The 22,416-nt window shown below is 45.2% G+C and overlaps 2 protein-coding genes across 7 annotated transcripts in view; both read left to right on the forward strand.

Annotated features, from left to right (window-relative positions):
* The window catches only part of PRKG1 (protein kinase cGMP-dependent 1), a 467,251-nt gene extending 448,577 nt beyond the window's left edge, over positions 1-18,674 (forward strand). For all 6 annotated transcript variants that reach the window (XM_082764357.1, XM_082764356.1, XM_082764358.1 and 3 more), the window contains 7 exons: positions 2,350-2,439; positions 4,916-5,057; positions 7,528-7,691; positions 8,843-8,965; positions 9,064-9,126; positions 10,162-10,228; positions 14,529-18,674. In XM_082764357.1, coding sequence (XP_082620483.1) covers positions 2,350-2,439; positions 4,916-5,057; positions 7,528-7,691; positions 8,843-8,965; positions 9,064-9,126; positions 10,162-10,228; positions 14,529-14,627 — 748 coding nt within the window. In that variant the 3' untranslated portion in view covers positions 14,628-18,674. The remainder of the gene's footprint in view (positions 1-2,349; positions 2,440-4,915; positions 5,058-7,527; positions 7,692-8,842; positions 8,966-9,063; positions 9,127-10,161; positions 10,229-14,528) is intronic.
* Positions 18,675-19,699: 1,025 nt separating this feature from the next.
* On the forward strand, positions 19,700-21,176 carry DKK1 (dickkopf WNT signaling pathway inhibitor 1). The gene is made up of 4 exons (XM_082765399.1): positions 19,700-19,995; positions 20,093-20,249; positions 20,345-20,455; positions 20,567-21,176. Exons 1-4 carry the CDS (start codon positions 19,810-19,812, stop codon positions 20,815-20,817), a joined length of 705 nt encoding a protein of 234 aa, XP_082621525.1. The 5' UTR covers positions 19,700-19,809; the 3' UTR covers positions 20,818-21,176.
* Positions 21,177-22,416: the final 1,240 nt, after the last annotated feature.

The following is a 22,416-nucleotide window of genomic DNA, read 5'->3' on the forward strand; positions in this document are numbered from 1 at the left end:
TAATATTATAGTAAGGGAAGCTCTAAAGCACAAGTCTGTTTTTTTCCATTAAATTTCATTGTGGCCACATATAGTACATTTTAGCTACAGAATATTTCACAGGTAGATAAGCACTGAGCTTTTTTTTCTGTGATTTTTTTTTTTTGTAATCTTATGACCTCTAATGCATGTGAAAGCAAGGAAAAGTAAGATTGATTCAGACAGCAGTAACAGACCCTGTCCTAGCTTCAGCAGGACAATCAGCAAGTACCCAATGTCCTGCCTGCATCACAGCTGCAGTTGCTGGAATTTTTTCTGTTAAACATGCTAAAAATGTATCAGGTAGCTGCTGCTAAACTGTGTGCTGTGCTATGCAAACACACACAGGAAACAAATTCTGTCTAGCATCATAGTGTGAAGGCATACCAAACCCACGTTTTGCCCTGTACCTTAATATTAACAAAATGCCTGCAAAATGAACCAAATCCTGCCTTTTTAATTATTTTTTTAACCCCATGATCTATCACACGGCCTAGTCTTAAGGTGCCTGATGGGTTTCCTTTCCCTGACAAGCAAATCCCTTCCCCACCCTTCTTCTCCTGTCTTCCTGCAAGAGATACTGCTGCCCACCTCAGAGCTTTGGGGGGAAAAATTGGTTCAATATTAAAATCAAATAAAGTAGCTGACACTGAATTCCCTATGTTTATGTCTATAGTTTTATAATTGCACTTGTTTAATATATCACTCTGAGAAGGAATATGGGTTCATAAATCCTGGCCCATCTATCTCTTTAGACAAATTTTCCTCCACATTCAGCCCCTATGATGAAGAGGAAGGGTGCTTTTAGATACCTAAATGTCAGCAGGTTCTCTTTAAACTTGACTAAATCAGTAGTTTTAAATTCTGAAATTAATCACAAATTGGGCAGCACTTCCTTGAAATGGAAGAAGAAATACAGCAGATCTACAGCTGTATCTGTAGCACGAAGAATAAGATGATACAGACATTGTTAAAATTGTAGGAAAACTTCTTTTTTTTTCAAGCAAATCTGGAAAGCCAAGTGTCAGGTTATGCCATTAGAAGTGTCAGACTTTATATTTAATACTCAGAGCTATTGTAATTGCTTCTGTTGCTCTGATACACTTCATTAATTGAGTGAAATCCAGATGGCAACTGGTCACAAGCAGTGTTCACCAGGGATCAGCATTGGGCCCATCCTCTTTAATATCTTTACTGATGACTTGGATGCGGGAATTGAGTGCACCCTCAATAAGTTGGCAGATGACACCAAGTTGGGAGGAAGTGTCGATCTGCCACAAGGTAGGGAGGCCCTGCAGAGGGACGTGGACAGGATGGGTTGATGGGCAGAGGCCAATGGGATGATGTTCAACATGGCTCAGTGCTGGTTCCTGCACTTTGGCCACAACAACCCCATGCAGTGCTAAAGGCTTGGGGCAGGGTGGTTGGAAAGCTGTGCAGAGGAAAAGGACCTGGGAGTGTTGGTCGATGCTCGCCTGAACATGAGCCAGTAGTGTGCCCAGGTGGCCAAGAAGGCCAACGGCATCCTGGCTTGTACCAGGAATAGTGCAGCCAGCAGGACCAGGGAGGTGATCATCTTCCTGTACTCTGCTCTGGTGAGGCCACACCTCAAGTGCTGTGTTCAGCTTTGGGCCCCTCACTGCAAGGACATCGAGGCCCTGGAGCATGTCCAGAGAAGGGCTGTGAGCTGGTGAAAGGCCTGGCCCACAAATCCTGTGAGGAGCAGCTGAGGGAACTGTCAGTGTTTGGTCTGGAGAAGAGGAGACTCAGGAGAGACCTCATTGCTCTCTGCAGCTACCTGCAAGGGAGGTGTGGGGAGCTGGGTGTCAGCTTCTTCTCACAGGTAACTCATGATAGGACTAGAAGGAATGGCCTCAAGTTGTACCAGGGGAGGCTCAAGTTGGAAATGAGGAGAGACATTCCTTCTCAGAGAGAGTGATTAGGCATTGGGATGGGTTGCCCAGGAAGGTGGTGGAGTCACTGTCCCTTGGGGTGTTTAAGGAAAGGTTGGACATGGTGCTTAGGGATATGGTTTAGTGGCTGACATTGGTGGTAGGGGGATGGTTGGAGCAGATGATCTTGGAGGTATTTTCCAACCTTCATGATTCTGTGATTCTACAACTCAAATTCCCATCTTTTTCTGCTGAATTATTTCCCATGAGATACAAAGGACTGATGAGAGATTGAAATGATCTCCATAAATTCAGCACTAGCTCTGTAAGATCCTCCCAGTCTTGTGGGATGAAGCACATGGTCTATGAGAAGTGGGAACAATTGGCACCTTGACTTTTACTGTCAATGTTATATTATTTTCTTGTTTTCCGATGCTAGGCTCTACAGGACATTCAAGGACAGCAAGTACCTGTACATGCTGATGGAAGCTTGTCTAGGTGGAGAGCTGTGGACAATTCTCAGGGACAGGTGAGTATTAAAAAGTTATTGTCATAAAAAGTTGAATATTTTTTAATGTGCCTTCAGATAACCAAGGGTCTTTATCTTTCATTTGCAAAACCTGTCTTACTGTGTTATGTTTAATTTAAGATCCCCAGAAGATAAGGAAATAATACAATATTTCTGTTCCCATGCAGTTGACTAGAGACAAAGGGAATCCAATTATAACCGAGAATACCCTTAGGACTGATTTAGGTTATCTCCAACATGTACAAAGCTTTATATAAATGGAGACTTAGCTCAGGCTACCTTCTCATGACATCTCTACAAACCTGGAAAAGATACAGAAAGTAGTGGTGGTAATGATGATAATCATGTGATAAACTGTATTCATGATAAGTGTCTTCATCTCTGAAGCGTACTGTGTTCATACCAGAAGTACTCCATACCCCTGAATAGTTGATGGTACATTTTAATGTCAGCCTTTTCTGATCACAGAGATGGCAGCTACATCCTAGGTGCCCATGCTACTGATCCTCATGTTTGGGAGCCTGTCTGGAAGTTCAGGCCCTTGACAGGAAAATGGGGGATTGTCGTAAGGGTGTCAGAGACTTTGGGCACCATGTATGAAGGCCAACAGTGACCCTGCAGGGTGCAACCAGGGGTTGCAGTAGGTGCAGTGGTGATTTCACTCTCACTGTAGTCTTGCAAGAAATGGTTGAGAGATACAGTCCTTCCAGCACAGCACCTTTATGCATTACTGACATGGCCTTAACTTTGGACTTTAAAAAAATAATGGCATTAATCAGATATCACATTTGTGAATAAAATCAATGGGAAAGTGCAATTTAGAAATAAAAAATGCAAAGTCCGTCAAAGCCTTTTGAAAAATCAGTATTTCCCATCCTGTCAAAAGACCTGCATTTTTCATTTCAGTGTATGAAATTCTGCCCCCCCGACTATGAATAGCAGCCTCCACATCTGTCACAGAGACATTGCAATAAGTCATAAACCATAATGAACCATATCTATTAACATTTCTTAATGCTTACGAAGAAGTCAGGTATAATAGCAATGAAGACCAGAGGAAATCTCAGGAGGAAACCAGTAATTCTGTGCGGGGGTTGGGTCAAGCTTTATTAAGGGCCATTCATCAACGTGGGACACAGGATCGTGCATTGAATCCATAGCTTAGCATTATGTGATTGGGGCACAGAAGTGCCATGGAAAAAACAGTCTGAAAGCATGTAATTAAATACCGCATCGTAATGCACAGGCAAATGTGGTCCTGGTATTTCCTGTCTTTGGAGGATTTGACCTTGCAGTGTTTTGTTTTTGTTTTTTGTGTGTAAGCAGGAGGCAGGTGGAATGTGGGTTGTGTGGGTGTACATGGTACATACACATAACACAATGGCGGGGCAGGGAAGTGTGCGAGCAATCGCATATAAATACGCAATAGAATCATAATTGAAACATGATTTAATTAAATTTGGAAAGTGAAAGAAATGCATTGGAAAGATTGATCAAAAAACATGTATAAAATTACTTTTAATTAATTATCCATACTGAATTTTTATAATTCTTCCTTCTCCTAAAACCATGCCTTCTCTGTACCATTAAAAGGAGAAGAGTAGCAAAGTTAGCAGGTGCTAGAAGGTATCCTTCATCTTTGTCAGAGCCTGATAATTCCATCTTCAATTCTCTCAGCTTTAAATTGTGGTTCTGCTGCCACCTAGCTTAGATGCGCTTCTGAGCTCTACTCCAGCCACAAGCTCAAGGCGGGCAGCGGAATATACTTTGCTTCTGAAAACTGCTTGCAAACTTGTACTCAAATGAGGATCAAAAAGCACACAACGCTGAATTTACGATTAACACTTCAAGTCCCAGCAAATGCATTTTTTCTGTCTTTTGTCGCATATGAACATGAGTATGGGAGTTCTTAATCTTCACAGTTCAAAATTCTTTCAGCACCTAAAAGTCAAAGATTATAATAAAGAAATCAACTTTTACATAGAAGGCACTTACTTATAAATTTAAATTCTACAATATGTAAATACAAAATAAAAATTACAGTATTTTAGATTCAAATGTTTGATATGAATGTCAATTGAAGGCCAAGAAGCTAACTTAAAAAATATAAATATATGTAAATTTATGTAAAAAGGTCAGTTCAGCAGCAGTCATTTTCCAGGCATTGGGTGATTCTACTGGACCGTATGGATATTGATATATTGGATATCTTATATGGATATAAGATGAAGTCCAGAAAGGGAAGAGATTGTATTGGCCTACAATACGGTTTTAGGCTGTTAAGAAAAAGAAATTGTAAATATAAAGAATTGCTCTAGGTAAAATAAATATAGGTTAACTACAGCAAGAATAGCTCACCTCTTGCAAAAATCAAGCCCTTACTTTATATCAATGATGGTGATAATGACCTGTAGAAACAGCTCAGTCCTGTACCCAGAAATCACTTTATCATATTTCTCTTTCTTGTTTTACACAGAGGTTCATTTGAGGATTCAACAACCAGGTTTTATACGGCATGCGTAGTCGAAGCTTTTGCATATTTGCATTCCAAAGGAATAATTTATAGGGACCTCAAGCCAGAAAACCTCATTCTGGATCATCGAGGTTATGCCAAACTGGTAAGTGCCTGCCATGTCTGGTTTTGCCAAATAAATAAATAAATAATTAAAAGACACCATTCCTGTCTTCTAGTACTGGACAACTAGTGTTATGGGTAGAGAAGATGGAATTAACCATAGAGGGTCAGAAAAAAAGTCCACCCAACCCAAGGTCCAGTCTCTGATGGTGGCCATCAGTAAATATTGAGATACGATCAGGGCCAGAATATCGTCACTCATCACTGGGATGTTTTCCCAACCTCCAGCAGAGTGAGGCTGTAGCTGAGCTGGAAAACGCTAATTCTGCTACTGAAAGACAAAAAGATACCGTTAGGAGACAGAGAGGACTTACATTGTGAGCTTTATAGGTGTCAGGTGGCATTTTTTTGCAGACTATTGTTTCTGAATAAGTTCCTTTGTATAAGCAAAAAAAAACCACATTATTCTTAATGGAAATGTTAACCATGACCTTGTCATGGCACAAGATTATTATTTTTAATTGCTCTGGATCATCAGACTGTTGCTGAACTGTAGCTGACTCAGCTTCTTGCTTTAGAAAGGGGATTGAAATTTGGTTTGTCTTTACTTTTGATAGCATTATAATGTCTGCAGGCTATAACTTTTCATGGAAGAGGTTACATTTGTTCATTGGAGCAACGCACATATTGCATCATTAGCACCATTTCTGTAGGAGTCCCTGCATGCTCTTTGTCCTTCAGCTTTGCATTCTTTTCAGTATCTATCAGGCAAAATGTGCATAATCAAATTGTATCCATGTCCTGTGTACTGCTGTTCTGGGTAGACGCAGACACGTTTAAGGCCACTTGCACTTTAGCACTGATGACAAACCTGACTGATATGTGCCAGCTCCTCTAAAGTGACTCTTGAAGGCTCTCCCTGAACCTGCTCTTCCCAGAGTGTTGTGGTACTTCTCAGCGCTGTACTTCTACAACATCCACCTCCTCAAACCAGGATGGGAGCACCTGTGTTAGATCTCCACTCCTCACATTAAAGTGTCGCTGATGGATTCCACTGTATTGAACTGTTCATGTATATTGTTTTTTTTTGCATCAATAATCAGTGTAGAGGTGTGCTGCAAATAAAGTACACTCAGAAAGTCTGAAGGCTGAAAAAGTCTCTGTGAACCCATGGAGAGGGGAGAAGAAAAGAAAGACTGTCCTTGGCAGGAGGTGCTGTCCCACCCCTTTTGGGGAACCCCTCTTTCTAACTAATGAGGATCTTGGCACCTGGGAAACCACCAGTGAAGGATGGGACGACACAACCCTAAAAGAGTTGTGTCCAAGAGGGGCTCATTCCATTCATAAGGCTCACAATGGGGCAACATCTCTAACTGGAGGTGGGACTCTTCCCTGCCTTTGAGAAGGGAAACCTGGGAGTCAGTCAGTCAGGGAGAAGATGTCAGTCTTTGGGAATGGTAAGTCAGACCATCACTATCATGGGCCTTTACAGCCTTGCAGCAGCCATCATGTATCACCATAATACTAAGTTTAACGAATAACAGAAGAATAAATCCTCTACAGCATTTCACTGAAGCTGAGGGTTCCAGCAAGGTGTCAGATGATGGAGGTGGATTAGATGTCAGACTGTCCTTCTCTCCACCCGAGTAGGATCTGGACCAGGGTCTGCTGTTCCCATCACCAGCCCCTAGCTCCTTAGGCATTTTGATCTCCTTGGATCCATCTATGGTAGCACAGGAAGTATCCCAGATCCCACAACGTGACTGATCCTTCTTGTGGGTTTGTGATCATTCAGGTTGACAATACTGATGTGTTGTCCCTGACTAGTGCAGGAAGGCATAGGAGCATTTCACAGCTATCAAGGGACAGCAGAGTGTGCTGCAGACCACACCTCTGGGCAAATACAGCACCAAGGCAGGGGAGGGCAGAGCTAAAAATACACTAAACCTACTAACCTGAGCTCTGCTCAGGCCCCAAAGAACAGCTTTGGTTCCGTGTAGTGTCATTTTCCACAACTGCCTGTAGCATGCTCTCGTGTGCTGCAGGGTATAAGGGTACATTGAGGCTAGTGATCCCACCAGCATGTTGCATCATTTTCAAATAAATTGTTACTACAAAGCTCTTTGGATTGGAATAGAAATCTGAACTTCTCAGCAGATGCTGCCATGGTCTGTATTTAGCCTGAATAGCTCTTGCTCAGGTAAAAGCTGGGACTTTAACAACAACAACAAAACAACTTGATCTGCAATGATGTGAAGTTACATGTTCCAAGAAATGTTCGGTGTTGGCATTTATTCTTCTCTCACAAGAATCTTCTTTTTGTATTATGACGGGTAAATCAGCAAAAAGATCGCTGCAGTTGTCTGGTTCTTGAACAACCCATGATGTTTTAGTTGCAATAATATTCCCGTAAGGAAATCTTCTTTCTGCATTGCTTCACTTCAAGAGGAATGAGTGCATGGCTGAAATTCCCTCTCTTGCTCTGCCCTGATGCTATTCTTCTCCTTTTACAGGTTGATTTTGGCTTCGCAAAGAAAATAGGATTTGGAAAGAAAACATGGACTTTTTGTGGAACTCCAGAGTACGTAGCCCCTGAGATCATCCTGAACAAAGGTCACGACATTTCAGCAGACTACTGGTCACTGGGAATCCTAATGTATGAACTCCTGACTGGCAGGTATGGGCATCGGAGCTGGCGCAGCTGCTGAAAAAAGATCCAAATATTTCTGCCATTGTCACCCTGATTAGATGACAGGAAAGATTCAGAGCAGGCATGTGCTGTAATGGCACAGTGAAGCCTCAACACTGTGCTGCTGAACCTAATAATTAGTTTTCCATTTTAAATCACAGTTTCCATGAAGATCTCTCAAACGGCAAGATATGAACAGGCTTTTTAGGAAATGCTGTGACATGTCATCAGAACTCCACCCTCATTTTTGTCCCCAGGCTCCTGTAAACTGAGAACGAGCTGAACATGTCAGTGAAAGGGTTTGTAATTCAACCAAGGAGGTGCAGTAGTGGGATGCTGCACATCTGAAAAGGAGGAGGTAGAGTTGACACTATGAGAGCTTGAGACCCCATATCCACCCTTTCCTTTATTTAGTTTAGTTGCAAAAGTTGAATGCATACATTACTGCATATTTTGACAGTTTTGGATTTCTTGAACTTCCTTACCTCATCCACCAAAGATACAGGAGCTTGAAAAGGATCCATCATCTAAGCTGTGTAGCAGCTCTGGGAATGGACCCAGGACAGTGGAAGCCTGTTTTGTGTTTGGGACCTCACGTCTTGCCACCTTGCAGGAGCACATGCCTCGTTGTTCAGCCCAAAGCAAGCAAATTGTAGCATCTGCCTTTAGGGACTCTTTGTTCACATACTGCTGTTCTTCAGTGAACTTGTCCCTGTTCTGTTAAACCAATGGAAGCGTTAATCCCCACTGAAAGCAGGTCACAACATCAAATTGAGAATAAGCCAGTGAGCAAATCTAGGACCCTTGTTCCCCAGGCTGCTGGGACGTGGGTCTTCATGGAAACAAGATTTGTCATGTGCTGCTCCAGAAAACATTACTTTACTCTTTGGTACTTCCTTCCAGCCAGCATCACTTAAATTCTGACACTATTAAAGCACCTTGGCTGAGAAATGGTTAAGATGATACAAAGCAAACCATTCCTATTTGTCACCTACCTTTCCTCATTTCACAGTAGAGTACTCTGTTTTTCTTGGTTGTTGTTGTTATTGTTTTTTTTTTGTTGTTTGTTTGTTTTTAATCAATCTTTAATGCTATTTTAAAGACAAACTTTTAACATTTTTTTTCTCTCCTCTCTGAAGTCCCCCTTTCTCAGGCCCAGACCCCATGAAGACCTATAATATCATATTAAGAGGAATTGACATGATTGAATTTCCAAAGAAGATTGCCAAAAATGCTGCTAATTTAATTAAAAAACTATGCAGGTAAATGCATAAAATATAATCACTTTTCTCTTATTTGTAAAGAAATGAGTTGTTCAGAAGGATTAAGAAAGTAACCTAAATTGTTATTCATTTTATAGGGACAATCCATCAGAAAGATTAGGGAACTTGAAAAATGGAGTGAAAGATATACAAAAGCACAAGTAAGTGTATTCCCCAGCCATCCATCATTTGAACCCACAGAAACATACATTTCAAACACTTCCATTTTCTGCCAGACTCACTTTCCTCAAACTCCTTTGGCCTTTCCTATCTAGTATGCTTTAAATTGTAATTGAGTTTGCGTTGGATGTTTTTTTTCCTGTGTTTTGATATTGTTTCTAGCCTTGCCTATGACCAAAATACATTGCACGTTGACCATTACACTTTAATTACTTGAATGCAGAAGAGCATTTGGAAACAATCCAACTAAGCCACTGCCTGCTTGGATTTCTCTGGTTTGCAGAATCATTTTCCAAGGTTTTCCTCTATTTCTCTCCCCTCCGTCCCCAGCAAACTTTCTCTCTACCCATAATGTTAATTCATCAAACCTTTTGGTTTGATGGGAGAGAGTTCTTAAGTGATGTTACATAAGCTCTGTTTTGCTACAGAAATTTAATGAAGAGTTTTTACACTTCTTGAAAGGAAAAAAAACAACAAGTTAGGGACCACTGCAGAGGCAGGTTACCTCTTCCATCTGTGCTTGTCCTACTCTGCTCCCATCCCCAAAGCAATACAAATGCATTGGATAGACATTTTGAGGGTGAGCTCAGCTCAGGGCTCACCCTTAACCCAAGAAAACCTGAGGTGCCCAAACCAGGAAGAGAGCATCCCTGTGCAGGCTGGAGCATCCAATCTCATACAAAGAAAGGACGTTAGGGGTCTCATATGGCACAGACTGGCTATATAGGAAGGAAAGAGCAAATGCCAGGACACCCTCAGTGAGGAACAGTTTTCTTCTGAGCATTTGTAATTTGTACTTGCCATGGTATCACCACTGGGTTGCAACACAGAATCCATTTTCAGCCGAGAAAGCGAATATAAACATGACAGGAAAAATAACTAAGGCTAATCTGACCATTTGAAGAACATCTCTGCAGGAGTTAAAACCCACTGTTTAAGCAATTTAAATTTCATTATGTGATATTTTAGCCATATGTCTAACTTCCTGACATGCTTTATTATTCTCTCCTTTCTAGGTGGTTTGAAGGCTTTAACTGGGAAGGGTTACGAAAAGGGACACTGACACCTCCTATAATACCAAGTGTAAGTTTTACTACTTCATTTCTCTTTCCCAAGCAATTTGTTTCTTTAACACGAATTTTGTGAGTTTCAGGCACTAATACACTATAGTTAGCATGTGCTTTATTTCATCTGAATATGCTGGTCAGAGAACAAAATTGAGCAAAACCCTATATAAAAAAGTCCATTTAGGGACATTTTCACCTATACTTTGTCTCCTGCCATTCTCTTCCAGTGGAAGTCATTTAGGGCATGACTGTGATGAAATGCTCTTAGCTGCCCGGGCAGAATCACTCACTATTATGTTTTCTTCTCTTTTTCACCTGCTGCATTTTTTTCCTCATTTACTTTTCACATTCCAGCAGAGAGCTGCTACTTTCACCCCTTTTTTCAGATGTGTCCTCTTTCTTTCTACTTTATTCCTGTTTTTGATGGGCAAGTGGGATTTGTATGCCATCTCCCTTTCTTTTGCATTAATCTTTCCTTCTGCCTTTTCTTTTGTGCTTTTTACCCTTTTTTCCTGCATCCGTGTCCTACATGAAAAGCCCTGTTACCGACTAGTTTATGTTTAACTGGGAGCAGACTCGGAGGGACAGCTCTACTCATTTTCCTTTGCAGCAAAGCTCTTCCTTTGATGTCTTTGTGAGCCCTTTACCCACAAAGCCTGCTGCAAAGAGAAACCAAACAGGATTAGCTGATAGAAATTACCTTGGCCCCTTCTGTTCGGCAGCCTCCCCTCCTTGTTTCAATTTAATCCCTTTCTCTCCACGCCTCTCCCAATGGATCAGTGAGAGAATGACATTAGCAATTGTATTTAATTGCACCCCTTTGCTCAGTCTGTCCGTGGTCCTGTACCTCTTGCAGCAACAGCAGGCACAGCTCCGGGGCTGAATTTGCCATCCCAAGGCTTTCTTAATAGCTATGAAAGAACAAGGAGGTTTTGTGTACCCCTTTTGCCCTATGGACTACAGAAGTCAGTGACAGGCAGCAGGAGAAATCAGGACTTTGTAAATGTTTGCCTAAAGCAGGATCACCAAACAGCTTGTAAATATTTTATAAATCAAAATTGTGGTTGTTTATTTTTTTATTTTTTTTTATTTTTTTCTGTTAAGCTGATTTTAATAGCTATTAACTTTTCAATAACTGTTAACTTGTTCACCATATTTCAAGTCAGTGAAATCAAGTTTACTCCTTTATGTCCAGTTTCAATTCCTGGTTTGCCTGTGCTCTGTGCAGAACGCCAATGTAGATGAAAATGCCCAAATATTTTTTTCTATTTTTTTTAGTGGATTTTTTAGTTAGCAAGAGCATTTGAAACACTGCTTTTACCTAATATATGTATCAGCCCTGCATGTCTAACCCTCAAATAGAACAACCCACAGCAGTGACTTCAATAATATCTACTCTCTACGGGCATGAATTTCTCCCATGACATTGCTCCACCACCAGAAATTGTCTCTACTCTTTTTGGCATTGCCCAGAGGCCATTCTCTAGCCTGTTTTGCACAAGTCACACTTCTTCAGCTTTTTCACATAGGTCCAACACGGTATCAGGAAAGGGTTTTTCTTGGCATCATTGGTATGTATATTCCTAGGTCTGGTGCCATCCTACCAGGGACATGTCTGCAATGGTCCCAAAAGTGATCTGCTGCCAGCACACCACCATCCTTTTGGCCAGTACGCCAGCGTCAGGGCTGTCCAAAATAAGACAGGAGCATCCCTCCCTCTTCAGAAGACTCAACCATTCTTCCAGGGCAACTTATCAATGCTGACAGCCATACACTGCCCCATTCCCAAAGCAACACAACTCTTCTTTCCTAGAGTTCTTAGGACGAATATTTTTTCCGGACATACTCTTGATATCCTCTATAAAATGTGCCTCCATTACCTAGCGAACCTCACTGACAGTTTTTCAACCCCGAAGCTGTCTGTCCTGCTCAGTCTTGTTTTCCTCAAGGAGCTCAGTTGCTTTGGCAGAAGACCCAACTCTCAGTAATGGCCATATCTGCAAAGTGACCAAAACTGTGTAGTTTTTCCTTCACTCATTGCACCTCTCCTCCCTAGCTGGAAAGGAGCCAGAAGGGCTAAACATAGAGACTAGCTTTTGTTTTGTTTTCAGAAATAGGCCTTTCACAGTTTCTTTAACTCTCATTAGCAGTTGTGTACTACCACTGAGACAATCAAAACCTACTCCTTAGCCCTCACTCCACAGGATTTTAGGATAAATCTGCTGCTAGAATGTTGCTTCGAGGAGCAGCTGAGCTTTGATACCACAAATTAAAAATCTGTGATGGAAGCTGACCTGAAAAGCTACTCCTACTTCTTGACTCTTCCAAAGATTTGCTGTCTTGCATCATGGCTCTTGTTTTTGAGAAAGACATGCAGATCTCTTCACCATAATTCATCACAAGCTCTTAATGCTGGCAAGTGACCGGGCAGATGATACCAATGTTTGCACTTTACCCTCTAGGATGGACAAGAGATATATCTGGAGTATCCCTTCTTGGCTGGAGAGGGCATTGAGAAAGACTTTTGTTCCCATTTCTCTGATCATGAAGGACCACAGGCCACATACGGGTGACACAGAGCTGTGGAGAGTCATGCCCAACAGCATTAGCAACACATAATGTCAGTTAGCAGAGTGACAACTCACACAGCCTTTCTCTCTAGATCATATTTATTCTAAGAAAAAGAAAAAGAAAAAAAAAAAAAAAAAAAAAAACAGAAACACTCTATAATTGTCTTGGATATACTCTGCCTTTTTTATTTTGTCAGATGAAGGCAAAATAGACCCCATCTCCCAAAACAGGACTTACTTCCCATAAAGTTTCACCTAGTTCAAATGACTGTGCCAGCTCTGCCAGATGCTCTTAGTGTAGACATCTGCAGAGGAACCCAGGGGAGCTCCACAGATGCTTTCACCCCATGCAGTCCACTTATGCACACTGCATCACTGCTGAGGGGTTTTTGCAAGAAGCTACAGGTTGTGCGCGTAAGTTGTGAATGGCCACACCAGCTGCATCTCTTCTGCTTTGGTAGCTGTTATCTTGTGCATACATCCCTCAGTTCTTCTCCCAAAGAGAAAACTCGCATAGGGGTGGGCTGAGAGAAAAAGAGAGACAGGGTCCAGCACAAGGGCCATGAAGGAAAGCAAACTCAGAGCCCACCAAGGATGAGGACCCTAAAGATGAAGGTTCTCCAACTCAACAAAGTAAGCAGACCCAGATAACTAAAAATAAATAAATAAATAAATAAATACCAAATCCAGTATACAGTGGTGTTTTTTTTTCACAGTGAGTTGAGTATGCAAGGAGTTTGACATTATCTTCCACAGGTAAATTCTGATGCAGCTGAGCAGTTATCCAGCATCAAATATGTCTCCTGGACTGTAGGTTGGGAAAAAAATATGGCAAGCATTTCCTACACGGCACTGCTACAGCAAGTGCTGTCCTCTCCAGTCTGCACTGGCTACTTTACAGCTCAACATACTCCTTCAGTCTGACCCTGATTATTTTGGCCTGTAAGGAACTTCTGGTCTCTTTTTGTATTGTTTCATTTATTTCAATTGCATTGGATGTGTCAGGGTCTCATTATAATAAAGTTTCGATTATCTTCATGAAGCAAAAAATAAAAATAGAAACCATCTAGCTACAGTAGATTTTAAATGACATTATTTCCTAGAAAGTAATTCTGCTTGGCCTTCATAAACCTTATCTGAGACTCAGGCTCTCTGCTTCCTTGTTCTAGTGGTCATGGTTGGTTGCACTGTAGCTTAGAACAAAGTCATTTGTGTCAAAATTGATAATTGGAAATTCAGAAACATCCTAGGAATATTAGTTTGTCTGGTTGGCTCTATAGGCAGAGGAATACTTGTCAGGAAGCTAGAAGGCACCGGAGGCCCAGCTGACAACCTCAGATTCAGGATCCTGAAGCCATAAATTGGAAATCTTGGGCTTTGGGGAAGAAAGGTGCTCCTGGAACACAGGGGCTTTTTCAAGTCTTTTCTGCCAACTTTATTCCAATGGGTGGAAAAATTCCCCTTGAGGCAGAGCCCTAGAGGGCCTGGGTCATTAGAGACAGTAGGAAACCAGTGGGGATTTTGTGGAAAGTCCTCCTGGGATTCAGCAAAAAGTTGTTGAATGCAAAACTTCTCTACTGCCACACCTTGCTTATCCTTGCTTAGCTGTATCCTTGGGACTAGAGTAAATAAAAAGAACCACTGAATGCTTTGGCATGATCATCACTGTGAGGTCGAGAGGTCTGTAGAGGTCCAAAAACCAGCTCTGATGATGGTCCCCATCTTGTCACTCTGTCCTTTCCACAGGTTGCATCTCCAACAGACACAAGCAATTTTGACAGCTTCCCTGAGGACAATGACGAACCACCCCCTGACGACAACTCAGGATGGGACATAGATTTTTAATGTATTTCTCTTACCTGCTTCTGCCTTGCTGAAGACAGCTTCCTGGGACATGGCTGCCAGCGAAACTGAAAGAACTGGGGAGGATTCGTGCTCGGGGTCACCATGATGCCTTGATTGATGCTGCTACAGTAACTACAGTGGCATTAGGACTTATTGCTTAGATGACAATAGTGCTCTTCATGTTTTATGTTCAAACTTAATATAGCAGTTGACATGGTGGTCCTGATGCAAAGCCTTTCACCAGTAAAGAAACATGTTTTCTATCACTGCAATGATCTTGCTACGCTCTAATTACAAAAGTCGAAAGATACATAGTGTAAGACACACTTCATTCTAGCTGCAAGGTACTGGCTTTATCAGTAGGATCAAAAGAAATTTATTAAGTGCTGTAGGTAAATACGGTACAGGATTTGGGCTTCTCCCACACTCCAAACTAGGTAGGTCTTCGGCTGTTGGCCAGTGTAGGAACAAAGGAGGACAGCAACGGTACTGGTCAAAGAGTTCATGTCAAAGCAGTGGTAAAATTTGTCCGTTTTCTTTCCAAGCAGTGTTCATGACAAGAATGAATGTTACTTTTCCTCTATCTTTCGGAGAATTTTTATTTAATCTGGTAAAACAAAAGCACAACTGCTCTAGATCCTGTTAAGGCAGATATGGGTCGCTTCTCTCGTACAGCTGAGAACATAACGTAACATGACATTTGCATTTTTTCCTTTCCTTTGGTACAAAAACATAAATGCATGGAAAGAAATCATAAAATTACCCATTTTACCTATAAAATAATAATATAATGGTCCTATAATAAAGCAACAGCAGCCAACTGGTCTTTTGGTTAGCTATTAACTGGTTATTGATTAGCTATTAGGCATAAAACTAAGCTTCACTTTTACCTTTTTAGAACCCAAAGGGAAAATATAAGACCTGTAATGTACTTTATAGGTGCTACGTACATCCTTCATCTGTGAATATACCTATTCAGTCAACCACCATTTCAGAAATATGTAGCAAGAGGCATCGTTCTCCATCATGCTCTTAGAACAGATGAGTTTACGTCTCCATGTCTGCATCTCTTCCATGTTTATTACAAAGCTAATTAAAACAATATAAAATGTGGTGGAGGGACAGTTTGCTGGCTCTGTTTTTAGTATTGCCCATAAAAATGTAATCCTAACGTCTCACCAAACTAAATCAGAAGGAGCTCCACAGAAAAGTCAGTGGAATTTAGTGGAAATCTGATATTTCATGTGGGTTTGTTTTGTAAAAGTTACCGATCTACCTTATCATCACTGTACTAAGACCCCAGTGACCACATTTAAGGCACAGGGATGGCCAGAGCTGGATCAGTTTGTGTGAAAAATAAGCCAGGGAGAAGGATGTTGGTGCATGTATGCTTTCCTTCCCCTGACTTCCACTGCTTTTCCTTTGCTCTAGTGAAGTCTCTTCTGGTTTATACAGATGTAAGAAGGCAATACTGTCCTGTATGCCTACTCGTTGCATTGTACACGGATCTAAAAGTTTATCCCATTGTACCAACAAGAAACATCAGCTTTCTAACAGACCCTGCTCCCAAAGTAGCAAATGCTGCCCCATTTCATCTCAGAGTTGTCAAGAGCAGTTACATATCCTGGAAGTCAAAAGATCAACTTTTGCTGGCCATTTTTGCATAGTGTGCAGAAAACATACGTTTTAATGGTAAAAAATTATTTCTCCAATGCTAAATCTTTTCTGTGTTCCTAATGGAAGTGACTTCCATAGTCTTAATAGAACATATGAAAAAGATGTTTCCTCCACTTCCTTGACAGCATCTACAATGTCTGCTGCTTGACAGCAACCTAAAGAGCTTGGTCACCACAGACCCCTTCAAACCCAGTCCATTCTGCTGAATTTTCTCCATAGTTATGCAGAAGGGCAAGGCAACGTCATCCGCACAATAACATCAGGTTATTTTTTCCGGTGCTCATCTGTCCCATACAGCATCATATCAAAATTTGTTTGCCTTGAAAATGGTAGGGAAAAGACAGTAATTACGCCTACCAGGAATCACTCGTGTAGAACAAATACTTAGTTTTCAATCCAAAGGACTGAAAGCAAACGCTGAACACTAGGGCTAAAACAGTCACCAGTCATCCGAGCAAACAGGCAGTCGCGCCTGCTGCATGAAAGCTGAGCTTGTTATTCACGTCCCCCCATTTTTTCACTCAATGCTGTGGCTACTATGGAGGACAAAACTCATTGCATTTGTTGGCTTTCTACAGAAGTACATACAGAGGAGTTTGTCTCAATACAGTCACAGTGAGTAGCGAGATTCAGCTGTCTGTCGAGCAAAGGGTTGCCAGGAGCATCACGACCCCTTGGGGGCAACCCAGAAATGTTATGGGAAGAATGTTTTAAAATGGGCTGATGAGTTATTTCCTTTCTTCCTATCCGTTTTTCCTTGTGCCATGCACCGCAAGACCTGCATCATGTGGCATGCACTGTACTGAATATAAATTTGTTTTGGTATCAAACACCTCACTCGACTTCCATCACTTTTACTAAGCATCTTTTAAATGACATACTTAGCATATGTATATTATAGACGCCTTCATTTATAAGTAATATATTTGAGTTGCATAATATATATATATATATATTCACAACAACTGATTGCCTCTGCGTTTCCACTTACTGTCTTTTCTTTGTCTCCTTTTTTAATATATGGGACAACGGTGTATTTATGCAAGGGGAAATCAGCTGCCGTATTTAAAACAAGCATATTAGGATTGGTGTCATAAGGTACAGAAGATCTGTAGCTTCTTACAGTGCTGCATTATCCATAGCAAACTCTTATTTAACAACAGGACCACAAGCAAATATTTATGTAAATAGGTATTTTCGTGTTGATATTTTGTGGTACACATATATCTTTTTATTTAGAGTTCCATGGCATTATTACTTCATTTTCTTATTTGTAATGTAATGTTTTTAGATTGAAGTAGACTTGAATTAATGTCATAATTGTCAGTATTATTAAACTTTATGTCGACTGTACTGTTACTCATCTGTCCCATAGGTTTAGAACATGACTAGCTATCTGGCATTGTTGCAAGTGCCTTAAATCCATGGCATCCTATAAAAAATACAAATTTGGTGTTATGCTGCATGACAAAGACAAACACACCTCAAAATGTTGTCCTTTCTTAGCTTGCTGCTTTTTACAGTTCTTTCTGCTAACAATTTATAAGCTTTTATTATATAATATTGATGAATTACAGAAATGATGAAGTCGTTCTCTTATTTCTGTTAAATGTACCAGAGCTGTGTATCTGTTAATGAGATACAGAGTCATTTCTGTGAAATGTATAAATGTATGTGCGGGTCAAATTAATATATGACATCCTATCAGTCTGTATACAGGTATTCCTGTTTCGCTAAGCTGTGCAGATTCAGCCCATAGTGCAGTCCGGCTCCAACGTACCATATTTTATAAAACCCACAACAAATGTTCTGCCCTGAAAAGCGATGACCAGCTAAAGGTGAATTGCCATTGTGTGCTACTCGCGTCTCTGAGGCAAGACCGGGTACCCCCCAAGAAACGCCACAGTAGCTCGTTTGAGCCCCTTGACCAAGCAGCATCCGTGCTTTCCACCAGCCCCCCATGCAGCCCATCGTGGAGGCAAGGCCCCAGCGCTGCCCCACAGCCAGCCTGGGAGCAATGCCATTTCTCCAAGCTGCCGGGCATCACACTGGGACTCAGCCAGCCTCAGGCTCTACGGGCAAAAGGGAAATTTTGTGTGGAGTTGCCTGTCATCCTGAGTCCGATTTATGCTGTTTTTACACTGGTCCTTTATTTTTTGTAATCTGATTTCTCTGGTTTTCTTCTTACAATGGATTCTACATAAAAGAGTTTTCTTGTTCATCAGAAAATTGTCTGTCATCCGATGGTCGTCGACCAGTTGCACTCTTTTGAGGTAGATTTAAGAACTTTTTTTCATGAACTTAACTGCTTTTGTTTTGCTCTGTATTTTCCCTGCAGCTGTAATTGCCGAGTGCCTGTTGTATACTTTATAGAGTTGAAATAAAAATAATTACTTTTGAGCAGCGCGTTGCTCTTTTTCTTCAGCTGGGAGAGTTCTCCTGCTCAGTCGGACTTTTTGCTTAGTTTTACGGTGACACGCAGGAGGGGAGAGCCAAACAAAACGTTGCACGACCTCGTATCCCCCTCCGGGTGTTCTGCCGAGGAGCCGAGCCGAGATGCGACGGCAAATGGGGGCGGGGCGGGGGGGGGGGAACATACGCTTGTGGGGCTTTGGGGCCGTACCTAAGGCAGGTACCGGCCCGATCCGACAAGCCAATTAAAGCCTCTCCAATTAACCCCGACCTCCACGCAGAAGCGCTGGAGGCGCCGCCAGGGGGCGCGGCGGTGCGGGGCGCCTCGACGGGTGGGTGCGAGGGAGCGGGGGGGGGGTCGGGGGTCCTCTTTGGGCTCCCCCCTTTGATCTCCACGCATCAAAGGGAGCCCAGAGACGACTCCCCCAACCCCCCCGGTCCGGTTCTCCGGGCTGGGGTCAGGCGAGTGCACGGGGGGGGGCCCGACGGGGCGGGCTCCTCTCCCCCCCATCCCGGCTCTCTGCAGCTTCCTGCAGAGCTGCGCTGGCGCCAGGAAGGGAGCTGGGACGGGGAGGGGGGGGACGACGACAGACGCGGGGCTGGGAGACCAAAGGAGCGGGGTGAGGGGGCTGAGGGGGGGGTGGGTTCGCTCCCCACGGCGGCTCCCAGGCACGGGGATGGGGACGGGACGGGGCGGGACGGGGGGGGTGGTGCTGCAGACAGCGGAGCCGCAGCCGCATCTGGCGGTGGGGCCTGGGGGGAGGAACTGAGGGGGGTGCTGGGGGGGGGGCCGCGGAGCTGCCCCCGTCGTTGCGAAATCCCCCTCCCGGGCCGGCGGCCAATGACGGAGCCCTCGGGGCGGCGGGGCGTTGTGGGGGGGCATCGGCACAGCCCCCCGGGGCCCTTTGAAATCCCATCCGCGGCCGCCGCGGCCGCCTCCCCGAGGGGCGGGAGCAGGAGGCAGCCCCCGGGGTATAAAGGCGGCGGCGGGGCGGGCAGGTAGCGCTGCTCGGGGGCCGCGGGAGCCGCAGCACCGACGGCAGGGCACGGAGCGGCACGGCACGGCACCGACGGGACGGGACGGGACGGGACGATGCGGGCGCTGGTGGCGCTGCTGGCGGCGCTGAGCTGCACGGCCCCGGCGGGGCGGGCGGCGGCGCCCGGCGGCGCCCTCAGCTCCAACGCCATCAAGGGGGGAGCGGCCGCCAGCGCCGCCCCCGCCGCTGCCGCCGCGCCCTTCGACGGCAGCAATAAACCTCCGCCGGCTGCCACCCGGCAGGTAGGAGCCGGGACGGGGATGGGGAGGGTCGGGGGGGGGACCCCGCACCGGCGGCGGCCCCGCTCTTACCGGGGGGTCCCCGCTGTGCCGCCCGTAGCCCTTCCCGTGCACCGAGGACGAGGACTGCGGCCCCGACGAGTTCTGCGGGGGGGCGGCCCGCGGTGGGGGCGCCCCGCTCTGCCTCGCCTGCCGGAGACGTCGCAAGCGCTGCCTGCGCGACGCCATGTGCTGCCCGGGCACGGCCTGCAGCAACGGTGAGGGGCGGCGGGGTTCGGGGGGTGTCGGGCAGGAGGGGAAGGGGAGGGAGGGGAGCGGCGAACCCCGCGGCTGACCGCGCTGCCTCCTACAGGGCTCTGCACGCCCCCCGAGTCCCCTCCCGGCGCCGCCGAGCTGGACGAGACCGGCGCCGAGGCGCTGCCCCGACGGACGCCCGCGCCCGCCTGGCTGCCCGCCCGCAAAGGTAAGAGGAAAGGGGGAGCCCCGGGGGGGCGGAGGTGGTGGGCGCGCGTCCCGAGGGGCCCCGGAGCCCCCCGACGGCGCTCAGCGCCCTGATCCCCACTCTGGCCCGCAGGTGAGGAGGGGGACTTCTGCCTGCGTTCGTCGGACTGCGCGGCCGGGCTGTGCTGCGCCCGCCACTTCTGGTCCAAGATCTGCAAGCCGGTGCTGCGGGAGGGGCAGGTGTGCACCAGGCACCGTCGGAAAGGCACCCACGGGCTGGAGATCTTCCAGCGCTGCCAATGCGCTGAGGGGCTGGCGTGCCGCCTGCAGCGAGACCACGGCCCCCCCGACACCTCCCGCCTGCACACCTGCCAGCGACACTGAGCGTCCCCCCCACGATGGGACGGACAGATGGGATGGATGGACAGATGGGACAGACGGATGGGACGGACGGGACAGACTCCGGCCCCGCTCGCGGGGGGCTTCCCTCCTGCACCGCAGCCGGAGCGGAAGGTTGTTTCTCTAGGGAACTACTTTTAAGCGACTAATTGCAGTACGTTACTGTGTTGTGAATACTCAAGGTGGCACTTAGCTGTACATATGCCGGGACTTTTAATGATTATTCCGAGGGTGCTGCCTTGTGCTCTTCAAGCCGTGACTGTGACTTTGTACACACTGGGTCTTAAATTGAGTTCGACGGATGCGACCGCCTGTTTGCGAGCCAATAAATGAGTTCTTCAAAGCCTGCCTGAGCTGCCTGCGGGAGGGGAGAGGTGGCCCCATGCCGAGCACGGGGCGAGAAACCCTGAGCGAGAGGGGGGAGTGGGGCGGACGCCTCCTGCCTGGTTTTCACATGGGGTGAGGAGGGAGTGAAGGAGGCATCAGCTGGCACCAACCGGGGCCATGTGCCCCAACCACAGCGAGCTGAGCGGGAGCTCAGCATTTCCATCTGTGCACCAAGCCGTGTGGTCTCTCTGCTCCAGGCACAATAAAAACTGTTTGTTTTTTTTTTTTTTTTTGCTTCACCTCAAAGCCTGTGGCTATGAGTTTTCTTCCTTTGGGAATGGTTTGGTGGGAGGGAAAGCTGCAAGTTTTCTCACGTGAATTTTTGCCACCCCCTCTAGTCCTTAATGCCATCCTCCTGTTGATGGTGGCAACCAAGGGAGGTGCTGAGATGCTCAGCCGTGCCCGAGTCTCCCCTGCACAGCCCCAACACGTGGCGTTACTTTTTCCCCAGGCCTGGACTGGGTGGCAAAGTGGTGCCCAAGACGGAGTGCAAGAGGGGCTTCAGGGGCACTGCACCCTGTGTGCAGGCAAGCTCCAAGCCAGCTGCATCCCTTTGGTCTGTTACGTGCAGCCTGAGCAGCAATGCTAGCGCCTGGAGCATTAATGCTGCCGATTTGGGGACCTCTGGGACTGTGCTGGTGCATGGGATTGCGGAACATGAACCAAACTGCAGTTCTCTCACCCCTTACCGATGCTCTTTAAACCACAACAACGTGCTGGCGCCCCTCGATTTGCAGCCATCAAGGACGGACACTGTCCCCAGAGTGGCTGAGGCCAGAGCAATGGCTGCCCTAAGCCAAATCCCAGCCCACAGGAGGACACTTTAGGGTGTGATGGCCCCATGTCCTGCAGGAGAGTTTGCAGAGGACATGTGTTGAGCTGACAGCGTGCAGGGGCTGCAGTCAGGACATGATTTTCCCAGCACTGCAGCCACAGCTTGAAGCATCCTGATAAATGGGGCTGTAATTCAAAGGCTTTATCTTAGGGCTTTAATCACCATGTCAGGCTTTAAAAATAAATAGAGTACTTTTTTTTTTTTTTTTAAATAGTCACTATTAAAAACAAAAAACACTGCTCTAGAATGGACTTCCTATTACTAATTACAATTATGCCCAGTAACAGTCAGTGGCACTGGAGCAATGACAGCACCTGCCTCTGAATAGACATGTGGGTGACTGTTCCGATGAGTCCAGCTCT

This window comes from Aythya marila (genome assembly GCF_965140915.1).
Source record: "Aythya marila genome assembly, chromosome: 7".
NCBI classification, from domain to species: domain Eukaryota; kingdom Metazoa; phylum Chordata; class Aves; order Anseriformes; family Anatidae; genus Aythya; species Aythya marila.